The 16,998-nt window shown below is 23.4% G+C and overlaps 1 protein-coding gene across 1 annotated transcript; it reads left to right on the plus strand.

Annotated features, from left to right (window-relative positions):
* Positions 1-5,643: 5,643 nt before the first annotated feature.
* LOC129618557 (uncharacterized) lies at positions 5,644-6,548 on the plus strand. Its single transcript, XM_055533366.1, has 3 exons — positions 5,644-5,748; positions 5,998-6,199; positions 6,269-6,548. The coding sequence occupies exons 1-3, from the start codon at positions 5,655-5,657 to the stop codon at positions 6,546-6,548; spliced, it is 576 nt and encodes a 191-aa protein (XP_055389341.1). The 5' UTR covers positions 5,644-5,654.
* Positions 6,549-16,998: the final 10,450 nt, after the last annotated feature.

Consider the following 16,998-nt stretch of genomic DNA (forward strand, 5'->3'; position numbering starts at 1 on the left):
CAAGTATAATTTGTTATGCAACTCTTACAAATCCTTTCCTGGAAATTTCAAAAAATTTCTGTCAATAATTATAAAAGGTTTACAAAAAATGCCGAGAAAATTTACATTGTTTACTTAATTTTTTTTAATTTTTAAGTAATTTCTAACATAAATCCTTCTTATAGTCTACTAAAATCTAACATAAATTTTTTCTGTTTATGCGGTTAAATCACACAAAATTAATTCTTAAACAATATTATTCAACTATATTATCATTTTTAAGGGTAAGAAAGTTCAATTTAAATTCTCAATAAATTATTTTATAGTTTTTATATTTCTTCCTTTTTTTTTTTACTTTTCCAACAAAACTATATTACCACTTTAACCAAATAATTTTGGTTTATTTTTTATTTATTTTTCATTACGATTATATTCTAATGGCACGAAATCTATATTGCATTTATATAATATTAAAATATAATTGTATATCCTTTAAAATATTATCCTTTTTATAGTTCAAGTTCTTTACATGGTATATAACATTTTTAAGAATAAGGTATACTGTATGTGTGCCGTGCATGTTCATTTTTATTTGATTTATTCAATATTATTTTATTTTAATAGTTTTTAAATAACTTTTGATGGTTGAATGAATAAGTTTTTTGATGATTTGTTGATTATATTTTCGTTCATTTTAAATGTAATTTAATATTGGTATTGCAGGGAATAGGAGAAAAGAATAGATATGAAGGATATAAGAGTGTTATTTTCAAAATTATTGTACGTACTTTGTTTAAGTGTATATTATATCATAGTTACAATTTCATTTTCATTATAAAAATTTAGTTCAGTTAAGATACGAGAAAAAAATACTTGAGTCGATTTTTGTTAAATTTGAAATTCTTCGTAATCTAAATTAGTTTCTAAGTTATATGTACAAAATGATGAAGAGTTACGAGTTATTACGAGTTATTTCAGTTGCAAGTCCTACTTTTCATATTTCGTTGGTTCGTTTAATCAAATTTAACTATAAATTGTTGTTAAAACACAATTGAAATTTTATTTTAAACTTTTTCTAATATAAGATCAGAACATTAATTTTTGGGATTCAAAATTAAATTTTAGGATTTGATTAAAAAAATAAAATAAACGAAATCTTTAACATTAAAAGATCATTAATTTAGAATACCCTCTAATCAAAAAATTTTTATTCATACACCTTCATTATGAAAATATTTAATGGAATTTTAAAATAAAAATTTCCTCCAATATTATTCGCGAATTTATTGAACACAAATATGAAAATCCTTGAATTTATTGTACAAAAATTTAATTATAAAGAGAAAGATGAAAATCAATCCTGTAAAATTAAATTTTTAACTAAAAAATCATATTCAGAAATTGGAATTAAGCTAAAACAAAAAAAAGAAACCAAAAATCTATTACAAAAAAAAAAAATTGAAAACCCCAAATGTAATCAATCCTTTCATTCATGATTTCCTTTTTATTAACAACTAAACCGAAAAATAGAATAAAAAAATTATCAACAAAACAAAAATGAATGACATTTTCCCAATTTGATCGTTTTTTATTAACTCATTCTGTCTCCGAAACTCTCCATTTGTTCTCCTTCCTCTCCATATATATGTACTATACTCTAAATCTCTTCCACATTTTGCTTTGTTATAAGAATTTGTCTAACATAAATTACTATATACCTTTTCCTACTACACATTTTTGTTTTTATTTTGTTGAAAAACCCTTCGTCCTCCGATATTTTGAGTCAATCATTAATAACCATGGGACTTAACCTCTATATTTTTTTTATCAACATTTTATTTTTTTTTCTACCTTTATATACCATTTATTTTTTAACTAAAATATTTGTTAACAATTTCCAGGGACAACAAAGAAATAAAAGTTTTAACAGAACACAAGAAAAAAAAAACGTAAAGGACATTTCCGATTTAAATGTTTGCAATTTTCTTTTCTTTTTTCTGTTTGATATTTTATTAATTCCCAATATTACAAGTAGACATGAAAATTGTTAAAAAAAAAATACAAAGAAAGAAATAAACTGCAGAGAAAAAAACGGAAAATTTCTTACAAAACTGTCAGGATATAAATTGAATATTTTGAAAATTTACACAACATGCAAGGAATCTATTGGCACAATACAATAAAAAAAAATGGTATAATGGTAACGAAAGTGAGAAGCACAGTAAAACAAAACAATTGATTTATAATATCAACTCTTTGGTTCTATCAACCTTCTATTACAATAGTTAAGCATTTTGAACTTTCTAATATTAAGTATATAGTAATGTGAATTTTAAGGATTGAAAGGATTTAAATTTTTAATATTTCCTGCAATTTCTCATTTCTTTTTCTGAAATTTTTAGATTAATATCTAACAATTGTTGATTAAAAATACTTTCTTCACGCAGTTATTGGCTAAGTCAATTTTTGAAATTTTTTTTAATATGACACTTGTACAAGTAATAATTCTTGAAACTGTGCTAGCATACACGATTGTTTGGAAATATCAATCAATTAAAGATTTGAAAGACCCGATACTGGTCAGGATTTTTTCTCGTTTCGCGTACTTTTACGGGAAATTTAAAAAATGATGAAGTGATTTTTTTTTAATGCTATCCCTACAGATAATAAGTTTATGTTTGTACAAATACATGAATTTAGCTTTGTCACAAATAATGTGATTTAAAGACCCTTAACGAATAAATACAAAAAAAAGACTTCTGAATTTTGACTCGTGTTACCAAACATTGCAAAAATATTGAGAAAATTTAATTCGTTCAAAATTCAAATTCATTTAGATTTGTCTAAAACAATTTAGACTTTATTGTGCGGTCCACTAAAGCTTTCAATTTGAAGGAGATTTTATGTTGCTGGATGGATTAAATTATTTATCAATGAATTAATAATTGTTGTTAAAATTAAAAATAGTAGAATTCTCTTGAATCAGAAAATTTTTAAAATCATTCAATAATTATAATCGTAGTTTCCATTGTTCAAACGCTCTATAGAGTCTACAGAAAAATTAAAACATACCTAGAATTAGTTTTATTCTATAGATATGTTTTCATCTTTCCGAATAAAACTAATTCTAGGTACGTTTTCATTTTTCTCTAAAAATTTATTTGAATTGAAGTCTGAAAACTATTTTCTATAATATTTCCTATTGGACTATGTTATTTAATTTTTCATACATTTTTTCCAGCTAAACTTTCTTTTGTCATTGATTCTTTCCACATATACATAAGTACAAAATAATATGTACTTACATACAAATAAGCAATGTCAGATTTTATTTGTCCTCAAGGCATAATATACCATTTACAGACTTCGTACACTGTATTTTTAAAGTCAAATGACTTATTTTCTACAGAACAATGCAAATTCAAAAGGGAAAAAAAAACAAATTGAAGTAGAAAACAATAAGGGTTTTTCCTGTTTCCACTCTTTTTGTTTTAAATTAAGGACAAAATAAAATTCTAAAATAAAAACTGCCAGTTGACCTTTACGCCATTCATTTATTACATACTATATGTTTTTGAACATATGTAAGTATTTGTTAAAGTTAAAAAAAAAATATGTACTTATGTAGAGAAAAATTCATCCTTTTTATGCAAAAATAATGTTAAAATGAATACAGGAATGTGTTAAGAATTTTAACTTTTCACCTCACTTTTGAATTATATATTTTAAAGAGAATACAAAAATTATGCAAAAACAAAACAAAAAGGATTTTTAAAAATTGAAAAGGGTTCCTTCCTTTCTCGTCAACAAAATACTATATTTTGTGCCTAGAGAATTATTAGTCGATTTACAAAAAACTAAAAGCAAAAGTGGAGAAAAATAAGAGAAAAAGGACAAAAAAAATGGAAAGAATATTAAAGGAATTAGGGATTAAAAATAATAAAAAAAATTAAACAAATTTTTTTGTTTTACATTTTTACAAACAACAAAATTCTGAATCCTTCACTTTTTTTTAATAAAAATCATAAATAATTTAAGAAATCAAAAGAGGAATTTGATAAAATTGAATAATTAGAATAAATGTAAAATATTGCATACTTTTAGGTGTTGAGATTTTTTTTTATTTTAGTACATTTACTTCTTATTCTGTTAAAATATGAATTAACAGAATTCTTTTTTGTATTCGGAACTTTAGCTTTTAGAAGCAATCTGAACTTTATTTTATAAAAAATAAAATTTTAATTTTTAATCTGATGATTTACTGCCGGAAAAATATTCTTGCCAAGCTTTTAACTTATTTTTTGTAAATAGAATTTTGAATTCTCTATGATTAAAATTTTAAGTATTCAAAAGATGATTAAAATCAACCAATTTTCTGGTAAGAGATTAATCAAAAAAAAAAGGTCACAACTATAAAATTTTTTCTTAAACATTCAGTATTACTGTAGAGTAATGTTGGCTTCTACTTATTTGTTCTATCTTGAATGAAATCTTTAATATCTTAATTGATTTTTTAAATAACTGAAATGAAATTTTTAATATCTTAATTGATTTTTTAAATAACTGGTAATAAATTTATTTTGTATTAAAATTTTTTTATAATTTTGTAAATTCTAATATTTTAGCACAAAATATTAGAATTTACAAAATTCTTCGCGCAAATTGCAACTCAAATAGTCCATAACTTTCAATTTATGGTTGGTTTTTCGTGAACTGTGACATACTTTTACGATACAATGAATGAATGAAATTAAAGATGTAATTAAGTTTGAACGAAATTAAAACAAAAATAATTAACACATAATTCACCAATCATTCCATTTTCAAATCATTGTAGCTTTGGGGACAGATTTCCTTTTGTTTGTTCATATACCATAGTAGCCCTTTTTCTCGAAAATTATATTTTGTCATATAGGACAAATAAGTACCAGATCGACAATTGGTAATTTGGCTAGATTTTTCAGAACATTTACAATCAAATAATAATTTTATACTGATTAATATTATTTATATTAAAATTATATTTTGAAATTAAATCTGTGGTTCTATAAAACAACTACCTAAGTGGTAAATAACGAAATGTAAATGAAAAAATTCAATTGAGAGAAATGATCATGCATAATGGCACGAGTTTTTTTGTATCGTCTTATTAAAGACAAGTTGATTTAGTTTGCAGTTGACTTTCCTAATTTGTCTTCTAATTTTGAACTTTTGATTTCACTGTTAAAAAAAAAGAGGCTGCGTTTCATCTTTTAATTTTGAAATTACGTGAAATAAGAATTTGTAATAATATTGTGGAATACAGTTTTCCTTTGTAACCACAGATACATAATATTAATTTAAATTTAAATCATTTTTTCCCAAGGTCCCCTGAATGTCATGAATTTTATGTCAATGGGAAACCCATAATATTTATCAGATATATTTTTTTTTTTTTCTTAATGAAACTGTGAAATTCATGACCCTACAACAGTAAATTAATAATTTAATCACTTTATTTTTTTTGAAAATTGATAATAAAATCTACATTTGATTAGGACAAGACTTTTATGTCTTAATACAGTAAAATTAAATTCATTTTGTCAAAATTAACGTGATTTAATATTACCGAATTCAAATAAATATTTTAGTTTCAATCAAAATTTTCAATTGAACAGATGAAATTGTGCTACAAAATGATTTTTAAAATCATATTATTAATGTTAATTGCTATTGTGATCGAAATAAACGCAAGAGTTCGATTTGAAGATTTAGAAAATAAAGAAGAAAGTAAGTTGATATATCGAAGTCGTGGGTCCAAGAAATATAAGTAAAGTGATTTGCACGTAAAGAATTTATGGTTTTAGTCTTAATTAGAAGCGCTGCAAAAAAATTGTAGAATTGTAAAAAAAAACAGTTTTTATTAATGAAGGGTAAAAATCAAATGTTCTCGATCCTTAACTTATACATAATAATTATATAACAATTCATATGCATGGAAAAAAAAAATATATTCATATTATTCTTTTATATTTATAGTAATTGTAAATCCAAAAAGAGATCAATTCAGATATGTACCTGCTATAAGGTATATACACAAGGATTGTTTTGAATTTTGGGTAAGAGCTCCAAGTGCTATACAAATTTCTCTTAGTAATGCTCCTCAATATATTGATCCTAAAATTAATATTGTACTTGGTGATCATTCGAATATGAAATCTGCAATATATATAAATGGAACGTAAGTATATACAAATATACAAATTTATAAAATTTTAATACATATTTTAATATTTATTAATATTTTTAGTAATTTTTGGCTAAGCTCTACACCAAATATTTTGGATACACGTGAATATCGTTCTTTTTGGATAAAATGGTCTATAAAAGGCAAGATTTGGGTTGGTAAAGGAGATGAAATTATGCCATTCATGGTATTTGAAAGTCCGGAGCAATTCTATCCAATAAATTTCATTGGAATTGCATCAATAGATTCTGAGGCATCCTTTGTTGTTAATGAGGGTAATTTTTGTAAAAATGTGAATAAATGTCTTGAAGGAGGTATTGTAACGAAATTACCTAAAGAATAACACAAGTAATAAGTTTTGTGTATATAAAAATAAAAAATGTTCACATTAAATTTGTATAAACATAGCTAGTTTTTGTATTGTTCAATCACGCGCTTTGCTGTTACAAGTAAATCATAAGATAACACCATCAAATATTATTATATAATGTTGCATACCTACAGGAGGAATTTAAAAGTAATACGTGGTTTTCAAAAAATTTATACAAGTTTCAATTTTTAATTGCGGTTTGCTATTTAATCTTCTTAAGATATGGTATACTTTTATGTAAAAAAAAGAGAATTAAAACATTCTGGCTGTTACAGAAAGATGATAAAACTTATAGCTTTAAGATAAAGAAGGGATGTAAAAAAAGAAGGTGAAAGATTGGGACGGGTGATATGATTCCTTTTTTTCCAGAAAAATAAATAATTTACCGATATCTATCAGCATATACTGTAAGAATTTGAGACTTGGCCCAGCTTTCATGTATAAGAGAAAAATTAATCAAAAATTTGTTAAAAACAGGTTTGCGATAAACGATTTAATTTGTAATATAAAATTTTAGAATTAAATTAGGTCGAATAAATAATTCTGTTATTCTTCATTTGTAGAATTTAAGAGTTGCTTTGATTAGGATTTGAAGAACTGGAGGAATACGTAAAAATTTTGTTCAACAGACAGAGAACAAACAGGGGCAAAATATGTTTGACTGAAGGCACATGTTTTCCTTAATTTTTTTTTTATGGAAAAGTGCCAAAAATTATTTTTTTTTTATGTACAATTAAACATCCAATTATATGAAATTTATTTAAATTCACTTTTAAGAACAAAAAAGTCCTTTAACAAAAATTACAAGAAAATTTTCTTTTTTTTTTTTGCTAATGAAAACCAATTAAATTTGCAAGAAGTTTTAAATTATTCATTAACATTTTTGATTTCATTCTTGTTTGTTTTCTTTAATATTATGAAAGAAATATTCTCATTCTTCTGAAGTCTTCTTCTATTCCCTGCGATCCTTGCTTATTTTTTATACAATGAATTTTCCTTTCTTTTTTGTTTTTATATGAATTTCATTTAATTTGGTTGCTCTAAAACAATTAAATTTTAAATACTATGGTAGCTGAAAACTGCAAATAATGTAGTCATGTTTAAATGGTAATTTGAAAAAACAAAAATAAAAACGAAGAGGAAAAGTAAAAAAGGATAATTAGAAAACATTTAGTAATACAAAAAAATTTTTTTTTTGTTTTCAAATTAAAAACTTAAAAACAATTGAAAATAAATGAGCAGCAGCAGCAGCATAGCAGCAAGGCAAGCAGTAAATTTTAGGCTATACAGAGTTTTCAGTTAGCGGAATAAAAGGAAAATAGAAACAAAATTAAAATAGCATCCGGACAATAACCTCAACAATAAGAAAAATAACAACATTAATGAAATAAAATAATTCTTGATTCGAATTAAGAGCATATTATAATTATAAGGAATGGACATAGAACGAGGAGAATCTCATTATAAAACCAGAAATTGCATTGAAAATTAAATAAGGAAATGAGGAAAGAGAAAAGAAAAAAACTATAAATGTTTAAGCTTCATTAACAATGTGTTCAACTGGTCGTATCTGGTATAATTAAAACAGAATTTTTATTTCAATCGGATGCTACGTATTCATTTTAAGAAATGGAGACATTTTTTTTTATTCTTTTTAATAGTTATAGGGACTAATCAAGGTTTCAGATTTATTAAAGGAATAAGTTTTTTTTAAATTTTGTTTTTTAGTCACAAAGTTTGTTTGAAAAATCGAGGCTGAAGCACGAATCCGGATATGTTATAATTTGGAACCTGAAACAACATGGATAGAGTTTTTTGAATTATTAGTATATTATGAAGCCAACATTGATGGCATGTTTCACAGTGAAACCATTATTATTATCCACCAGTACATTTACGCAACAAAGTTTTCCTCTTTGTAATTTATATAGTACAGACAAGAATACACCAAAACTTGACTGTTAAGCAAAGTGTGTTCAGAAGACAAATTATATAATCCGATAAATAAACTTGGAGTGAGGTGAATTTAAAAGGCAAATTATATAATTCGGAGTCATATCGAAAGGTAGCAAACATGAACATCTAACTTTTCTTTCCGATAGCCGATCTCTCATCTTGTATATAAATTTAAGTAATAAAGTTTTAGAATATTGGTATAATTCTATAAGGATTTATAGGTAATTTATAAGTTGATTGTACCTGAAATCGGTAACAGCTCCATAACATAGTCTTGTTTGACCTCACTAAATTTAAAAATTGATTTTATTTATAAACCACAATTCTTTAGAAAAATATCTGTTAATATAAAATATAGAAATACTAGGAAACATGCGAAAGGGAAATAGAGAAACACGTAGCTACTGTGACGAGAAGTAGGAGGAGACGATAACTCAACTCATTTACTCATGTTTAGTTTTGACATGAGAAAAGCGAAGTTTCCTTGACCTACTGACCCTAGGAAAGTAAATTCCAAGGGCCTTATCTAGTGGTTTATAAAGAACTTGGGTGGGTTTAATAAGGAGATTATGAAATACAACAGTATAGCAAAGGGTTTATCTAGTCTAACTGTATCCTACGATAAACGCATCAACTCAATTTAACCTAACTTAAGTGGAAATATTTAACAATTATTCTAATTCAAAAGCAAGTTTTTATATATTTGGTAAAAAATTATTTCGAAATTTTAAGAATTCGATTAAATTATTTGCAAGAAAAATGTTTAAATTTTTTAATAGGCGTGACCAAGAGATGTCAAAATAGGTCTGAAAATTAAAATAAAAATTTGACCTAATTTTTTTTATCAAAATACAATAAAATAGCTTTAAAATTAATTATTGTATTAAAATACATAATCTCATTTCTAATTTATTTTCATGGAAAATTTTATAATAAAAAGTCAAAAAAGGAAACAGCAGGATCTGTTTCCTTGCATCACATTATATAATACACCACATAATACCAATTTATTATTGTATTTCATTGTTTTTTTTTTAAAGTAATTTTTTTTGACGATTTTCTATAAGATTTTATTTTTCATTTTTCAACAACAATTATTATTGGAACTGGATAAAATAAATGAAAGGAAACCAATTTAATTGTATCCTGCTATCATTATCGCTTTCATATAAATTGGTTTATTTGATTACATTTTCGTTTTTGTTCTTATTTTTCATTTTTATCAATGTTTTTGGGTAGACTAATACAAAAATGTTCAATGTCCTTCTACATGATACATAAATGTAAAAATATAGATAATATTCTTAATAATAAAGTCGATAACAGTATCGAAAATATATAGTATAGTTAAAACATTAATAACATATCGAATTTATAGTAGAAAATGAAGAAAATAAGGAAATCGAAGGGGAAAAGCAATAAGAATGGAAGAGAACAACAAAAATTTATTTTCATTATCAGCACTTTGAAAAATTCTCTCTTTTTCTTTGTACAATTTGAAATCACAAATGGAAGATGTTAACATTCCTTTTTTTTTTTTTGTTGTGGTGGTGTTAATGGCTTGTGTTATTTTGATAATCATTAAACTTAAACTATATTATAAGGATAAAAATAAGGATAAGAAATACAAATATAATATGAATGTAGATAGAAGAGTCATTTTATATAATAGACAGACAAATGCAGATAGTAACGATAGTAATGATAATAATATAGATAGTAAAGAGCAGTTTATATAATATAATATAAGTATATTTTTTGGGGGCGCAAAAATTCTTGTATAATCTAATAGTGTGGGTTGAAACATTTCATTGAGTATTTTTTTTTCTCTTGAACAAGAAAGATGATTGTTACTGAGTGAATATAGCTGGGATACGTTTCCTAGATATTTCATATAGGTAGGTATATAATAAGTATTAAAATAATGATTCAACTTGCTATATTATTGTCCCCAGTTCTATTATAATTTCTTAATGTTTTATTATGTTGTTGATGTTCTTGTATAATATGAGTACAAGTATCCTTATATGTGCTCAATAATAATAAAATAACATTTGAATTTTTTTGGACTTTTTTTTTCAAGAAATGTTATCTTTAGAAAGAAGTGTTATTTGGGGTTATATGTTAGTGTTATATAGGGGGCAGTATTGTTATAATAATGTATAAAATATAATATTATAAATCTTTAAAGTATCTCGTTTTATTGGAGAATAGGAAAACATATATGATAAGATGATGCACCAGTTTACAATATTTTAAAGAACATCTGTTGATATTTTTAATGTTAATACATTTCTACTGAAGGCATTTGTGGAAATATTACCAAACAGTAAGTGTAAAAATTAAATTATTTTGGCATTTAAATTAATAATGTGGTACTGATTTTAAATTTAATGTGTTTGAAACATAGAGGAAAATATAGATAAAATTGTCTTTGAATTTTTTACATTTTTCCAAGAAATAGAATTGAAATTGTTAAACTTTGAATCAGTAAAATAATATAAATGTTGTTGCTTACGATATTACACCTCGGAAACATTATATTTTTCTTGTATCATGCTCTTTTCCATATAGTTTAACCGCATTCATACGAATCTTTATTGCTCTCATAGTTTTAATGGCTCTTTTTTATCTAGAATAGTTTATAATAAATAATTCTAAATCTTTTTCATAATCTGTTCGTCTTTGCTGCTTTCCGGTTGTTATTTAAGCATTTTTATTTTTGTTGTAGCATTTAACTATCGCTCATTTTCAGAATTTGTGACTATTTTGTGCATTCTAAGACTTTGATTTTTTAGTACTATATTCACAAATAATTCCTGATTTCCACTTTTGTTATTCTATGAAAATACTGCCTCTAAAGCCATTTCAAAGGTATCCATTCAAAATCACATTGTCGTACTTCTTTTTATACCTAAAATAAATAAAATTAAATTACATTATGTTAAATAATTTTACAGCAAAGTGTTAAAAGCGCAAAATTTCCTTTAAAATAATTTAATTTAATTAATTTTATTTGTGCTATATGAGTGTTATATCTAAATAAATGCTTATTAAAAATTATACTCCCCCCTTTGTGTTAAAAAAAAATATTTTTAAAAAATTTCAATTTATTTAATTATAAAGGAAATTTCAATCTCCATTAAATTTAAATAAATTGATTACCATAGGTATATAAAACAAAAGCAAATATAAAAGAAAAATCGTTAACTTAAATACCGGAAAGTATCGATATTTTCTTTTGTTCTTGTTGTTCTTATTTACAAATCCTCTAAAATTACGTGTAGAACACGTCACAGTTCTCCATTATAAAATATGTACACATATATACATAAAATGATAAAGATTAAGGATCAATAAAAGGATAAATATATAATTTGAAATAAAAGAGGAAAGTATATAAATGAAATAGAAAAAAAAAACATAAATTATTACGCAGCCATTTCAAAAAATTGTTGGATTTTTTCTTTTTTTAAATTTAATCTTGATAGACTCCTTGCTTGTCTTCTTTTTCCGGTATGAAACTCCTTATAAATTGCGTTTAGTAGAAGCTTCAACTAACAAAATTGTTTATTTTATTTAACCAATATGTGCAGAATTTTTTATGTTTTCTTAAATTTTTTTTGTTTTTGTTTCATTTTTATACTTCTTACTATTTCATCGTACTTATCATCCTTAATTCTACACTTTATTATATACAATAGACTATCATTTTCATCCTTAAATTTACAAAACGAAAAAAAAACAAAAATGACTGACTTCATTTTGCCTTTTTAGACCTTTTATTTTATTTTTAGTAACTGAAGAGAGATAAATCTTAAGATAGAAAATCTTTTGAATATAAAATTAAGAATGTAAAAAAAAAGGATAAAGCCAACTTGCAAAGTCATCTCAGTGTATTTGTGTACGTTTGACGAAAAAAAAAAACGTAAAATCATAAAAGTTTTTTCAATTGCAAACACCCAAATAAAAAATTTATAAACCATTTTTATATGATTTTTGTTTAAAAATATGTGGATTTTCTATTTTTTTTAAATATTCTCAATTCTGTTTAAATGTTATAATAAAATAGAATACTAAAATTTAAAACGATATGAGAACTAAATTTTATGTTAACCACATGGAAAGAGAGAAAGGAATTAAAAAAATAACAAGAAGAAAATTAAATTAAATTAAAGTTTTGAAATTTTCGAAAATTTTAAGAGAAAATTAATAAAAAAGAGAAAATTTTAACACATTTTCAAAACTTTTACGCATAACGCATATTAATAATTTTCTCCTTAAAAAAAGAAAAAAGCTTTTTGAGAGAATTCCTGAATACTCTTTCTATATTTTCTTACTATGTATTTTCAAAATTTCCAGTAAACATTAAAAAAAAAATTCTCTTAAATAAAAGTCTCCAAGAGTTCATTAAACTTTTTTAAGATATATAGAGAGAAAGGCAAAGAGAGATAAAAAATGTTAAAATTTCTTGCATTGCATGACTACATATAAGAACAATATTGAAAATTGGAATGGTGTAAAAAATTGTTGCTCTTTCTCACCTTTAAAATATTTTAACATTATTATAAATGTGGTTAAATTATGTATTATTCTTTTGTTTTGTTCGTCTTATTAAAAACAACGACATCGAAAATAGAATGTGCATGCATATACATACATATACATATTATTAATATAAACAAATTTTCAAAAAAAACATACATACATATATAAATATTTTCTTGTAAATTTTGAATGTAATTTACGTATATAAATTTAGAGTGTGTTGCGTTGATAGGATATTGTTCAGCATTGTTATTGATATTATATTTGAACAAGTATTTTAAGAAATACTTATTAATGTTTCTTGATTTAAAAACACGTATTGTTGTAGATTAATTTTCTAATTTTAATAGACAAAGGTTATTCGGTGGATGTAATGTACAATATTTTAAGTTAATTGTCTATTATTTTCTTGTGAATTGGAATAATTTGGACAGTAATAAAGTATTTGATGCGTTAACTCTCGACTGACTGTTAAACAAAAATGTATAAGAAGTAGATTATTTACTTATTTTTGCAGTACAGAATTAGTGCACATTCTATGGTTACACAGTTTAACAAGTTCATTAATATTTATTAAAATTACAAATAATGATTATTTTATTTAAAATTGAAACAAGTCCTTAATCTTAAATCTACTCCTTTCTTTAATGGAAATTATTTTAAAATAATACTTAATTTATATTATTTAATTTATTAACATCACGTTAAGTAAATAAATTTCTCCGAATCAAATTTAAATGGAACACTCTATTATTTTATACAAAAAAAAATTTTTTTTTGACTTTATGTTAATATTGTGTTCTTTCTTTATATTCATGAAATAAAATGGTTACCACGTGCAGTTAATGTACCACTTATACTCTATAATAGTACAACCGTACTTGTGTATATGCGTATATGTGTAAATTTACTTTTATTATCCTTTTACTATTTGTATTAAAACAAAAATTTCATGTAAATCATTTTTCTTTTTCGTATTTTTTTTTTTAATTTTTTTTATTATATTGTGATTCTTGTGCTTTTGTAAGATCTTATTAGTTGACTTTTATATTATGTTGAACAAGGATTACATGAAAACTATAATTTTTAATATTAGCTTAGGGAGTTACAATTTACAATATTACTATACACGTATTTGAATTTACTAAAAATTGAAATAGTATAAAAGTCACTGTAGTATATTTGTACATAGTATTAACTATAGTATAGAATAGGATAATCAAATATTGAAATGAAAATTGTTTTCTTTTTTTCTTTTACGATATTCTTAGTTTTTTGTTTGAAATTGGATGAAAAATTATTTTGCTCAATTAAGTTTTATTACTGCAATATTTGCATATAAAAAATTTTTTACAATTCATTTTGTTACTGACTTTGTTTTTTTTTTTTTTATTTTTATCTTTAGAACACTCAAAGTGAGAAACATTAATCTTAAGGAGGTGTCCTTGTAATATAAGAAAAGACAAAAAAAAAAATTAAGTAAATGTGTAAATACGGATTATTTTAATTGCAAATTATGTAAAATAATAAAATGAAAAGGACTGGTCATGTAAAAGTACTTTATAATTTTTAAGGATACTTTTAGTAGGTTTTAGTTTTTTGTAAATAAAATAAGATGAAGAAAATGAGTTGTTAAGATTTAAGTAATTCAAGAAGGGTCAAGTATTAAACATTGTTGAGGTTTCTTAGAATAAATTCGAGTGAATGATTTTAATTTAAATAATGCTCTAAAATAATTTAAAATTACCTAATTTTGAAGTCATTTGCAACATTCTTTAAATATTAAAATCTATATCCTTTGTATGCAAATACAGCTTTCATATAAGGTCATACTTCCATAATATAATTAATTTAATTTAACAAAATTTATCATTGCAGTTTGAATTATTTTGAAATACTATCAAAATTTAAAAATATTGCAATCGTATTTATCCGGTTACATCCGGTAAGCTTCAAACCGTTAAAGGATTCTTGTCTAAAATAGAAAAAAAAACATAGAATTAGTAATCAAATTTTTTTATTAATCTACTAAAAATATTCTATGAATGGTATAAAATTTGTTTTTCGAAAAAAAAAATTGTAGCAGTTTGAAATTTTTACAAACCAAAGACTCTTTATATTAAAAAAAATCCAAAAAAATATCTGATGAATAGCTTCGAAATTCGAATAAATTAAAAATATCCTGGAAAATTTTTATAGAGTTTTCTTTGAATTTGAAACAGAAAAATTCACAAAATTATTCCCAAATTTCTGAAATTTCTAAATTTATATAAAAATTAAAATTTTCTTACAAAATAAAAATTCCGAATTCCCGAACCTTTATTTATGAGAAATTTCTTAAAAGTAACTAGAAAAATATTCAGAAAGAATTTTGGGAAATTTTTTTTATAAACAAATAAAAATGTACCTATAAATAACTTAAAAATTTGTTCTAAAACAATTTGCACAAAATATAGTAAAAAAAATCCAAATTTTAAATATCCAAAATTTACTACCATTACGTCATAATTATGGGAAATTTTTGTTTATGCTAAGCTAGTAACAAAATCAAAACAACAAGAAATATAAATAAAGTTCATTGACAAGGGCGATTCTGTTTTTCTTTTCATGTTATTGCCACCATTAGTTTTGTCTCTTATGCAGAATATACTATTAATAACTATATATGAAATATATTTGTCAGTTATATATAAAAAAGAGAATATTTAATTTTAACCGATTCAAAGAAAAATATACAAATATCCCTTTTACCGTTACCGTTATACCTAAAGTAGATAAATGTGTGTGTACAACTAACTATATAATTATATGAGGTGAATTTTACCGGTGTAAGAAACATGAATGGTAAAAATTTCAAAATTTATTTCACTGTACTTTTGTATTTCTTCCTGTTAACATATTATAAGCAAAGAGGACAATTTAATTTTTTTACCGTTTTAAAAATAAATAACTGTAAATATACCAACTTTATTGTCACACACATATATTTGAGTAAATTACACCTGTTTCTTATTTTTTTTTTTAAGTAAATTATTTGTTTGCATATCAAGGCGGCAAGGACTGGATTATTACATTATTTTGAATTGACTCTAAAAAAAAAAATGTATAACAATAAAAACATAATGAAGAAAAAATTGAGAAAATAAAAATAATATTAACAGTTATTTCTGGCGTGAATAGCGTGTTTACTTAATATAAAATTATATAAAATCATTTTCACTGTTAAATAGTAGAAAAAAGTAAGAAAAAATAAAGGCAAAAATTCCTGATATTATGAGAAAAACAAATGATAAGGATATTATATAAAGTAATTTCTGTTTTACTGATTACGTTGGAAAAAAAAAACAAGATTTTAAAATTTCTTTTAAAAATACAGCCTTAAAAAAAATAAATAATTTTTTAATAGTCATGTTTAAAAATAATGAAAAAGGATTATAAAGGATTATATGTTACGTAATTATTTTTATTGTGAATGGGTTGAAAAATAAAGATTTCAAATTTGAAAAATTTATTTAAAAAAAAAAATATTTTATACATGTAATTAAATTGAGATTAGAATAAATTTTATGGCATTTATATCACAAAAAAAAAACTGATTAAACACTTTTCTTATTAATAAATAAAATTAAAATAAATTGTTTTTTACTATAAATTTTTACTTTTTTCTGATATAATTGAAAAATTATTCAAAAAATTCAAGGAATTAATTTAAATGTAAAAAAATAAATCTGTCTTATTGTAGTTAAAAGTGGGAATAGTGCAGGAAGAAAAGTTTTGGTTTTATTAAATTTATTTCTCTTGATGAAATTTCATTCGAAGAAGAGAATTTGTAGTTTTATGGTAGTTGTATGGTATTGGACAACAAGAATATAACGAATTGAAAATCGTACGATAGTTAAATTGCATAACAATCACGAGA

This window comes from Condylostylus longicornis, unplaced genomic scaffold (genome assembly GCF_029603195.1).
Source record: "Condylostylus longicornis isolate FDR11 unplaced genomic scaffold, ASM2960319v2 ptg000009l, whole genome shotgun sequence".
NCBI classification, from domain to species: Eukaryota; Metazoa; Arthropoda; class Insecta; order Diptera; family Dolichopodidae; genus Condylostylus; species Condylostylus longicornis.

What these genes read in the sequence shown, in the direction of transcription:
- LOC129618557 (XM_055533366.1), top strand. Translation starts at nt 5,655, where the DNA reads ATGATTTTTAAAATCATATTATTAATGTTAATTGCTATTGTGATCGAA. An exon ending in TTTAGAAAATAAAGAAGAAA is followed by an intron (nt 5,749 to 5,997) that starts GTAAGTTGATAT and finishes TTATATTTATAG; the next exon opens with TAATTGTAAATCCAAAAAGA. An exon ending in GCAATATATATAAATGGAAC is followed by an intron (nt 6,200 to 6,268) that starts GTAAGTATATAC and finishes TAATATTTTTAG; the next exon opens with TAATTTTTGGCTAAGCTCTA.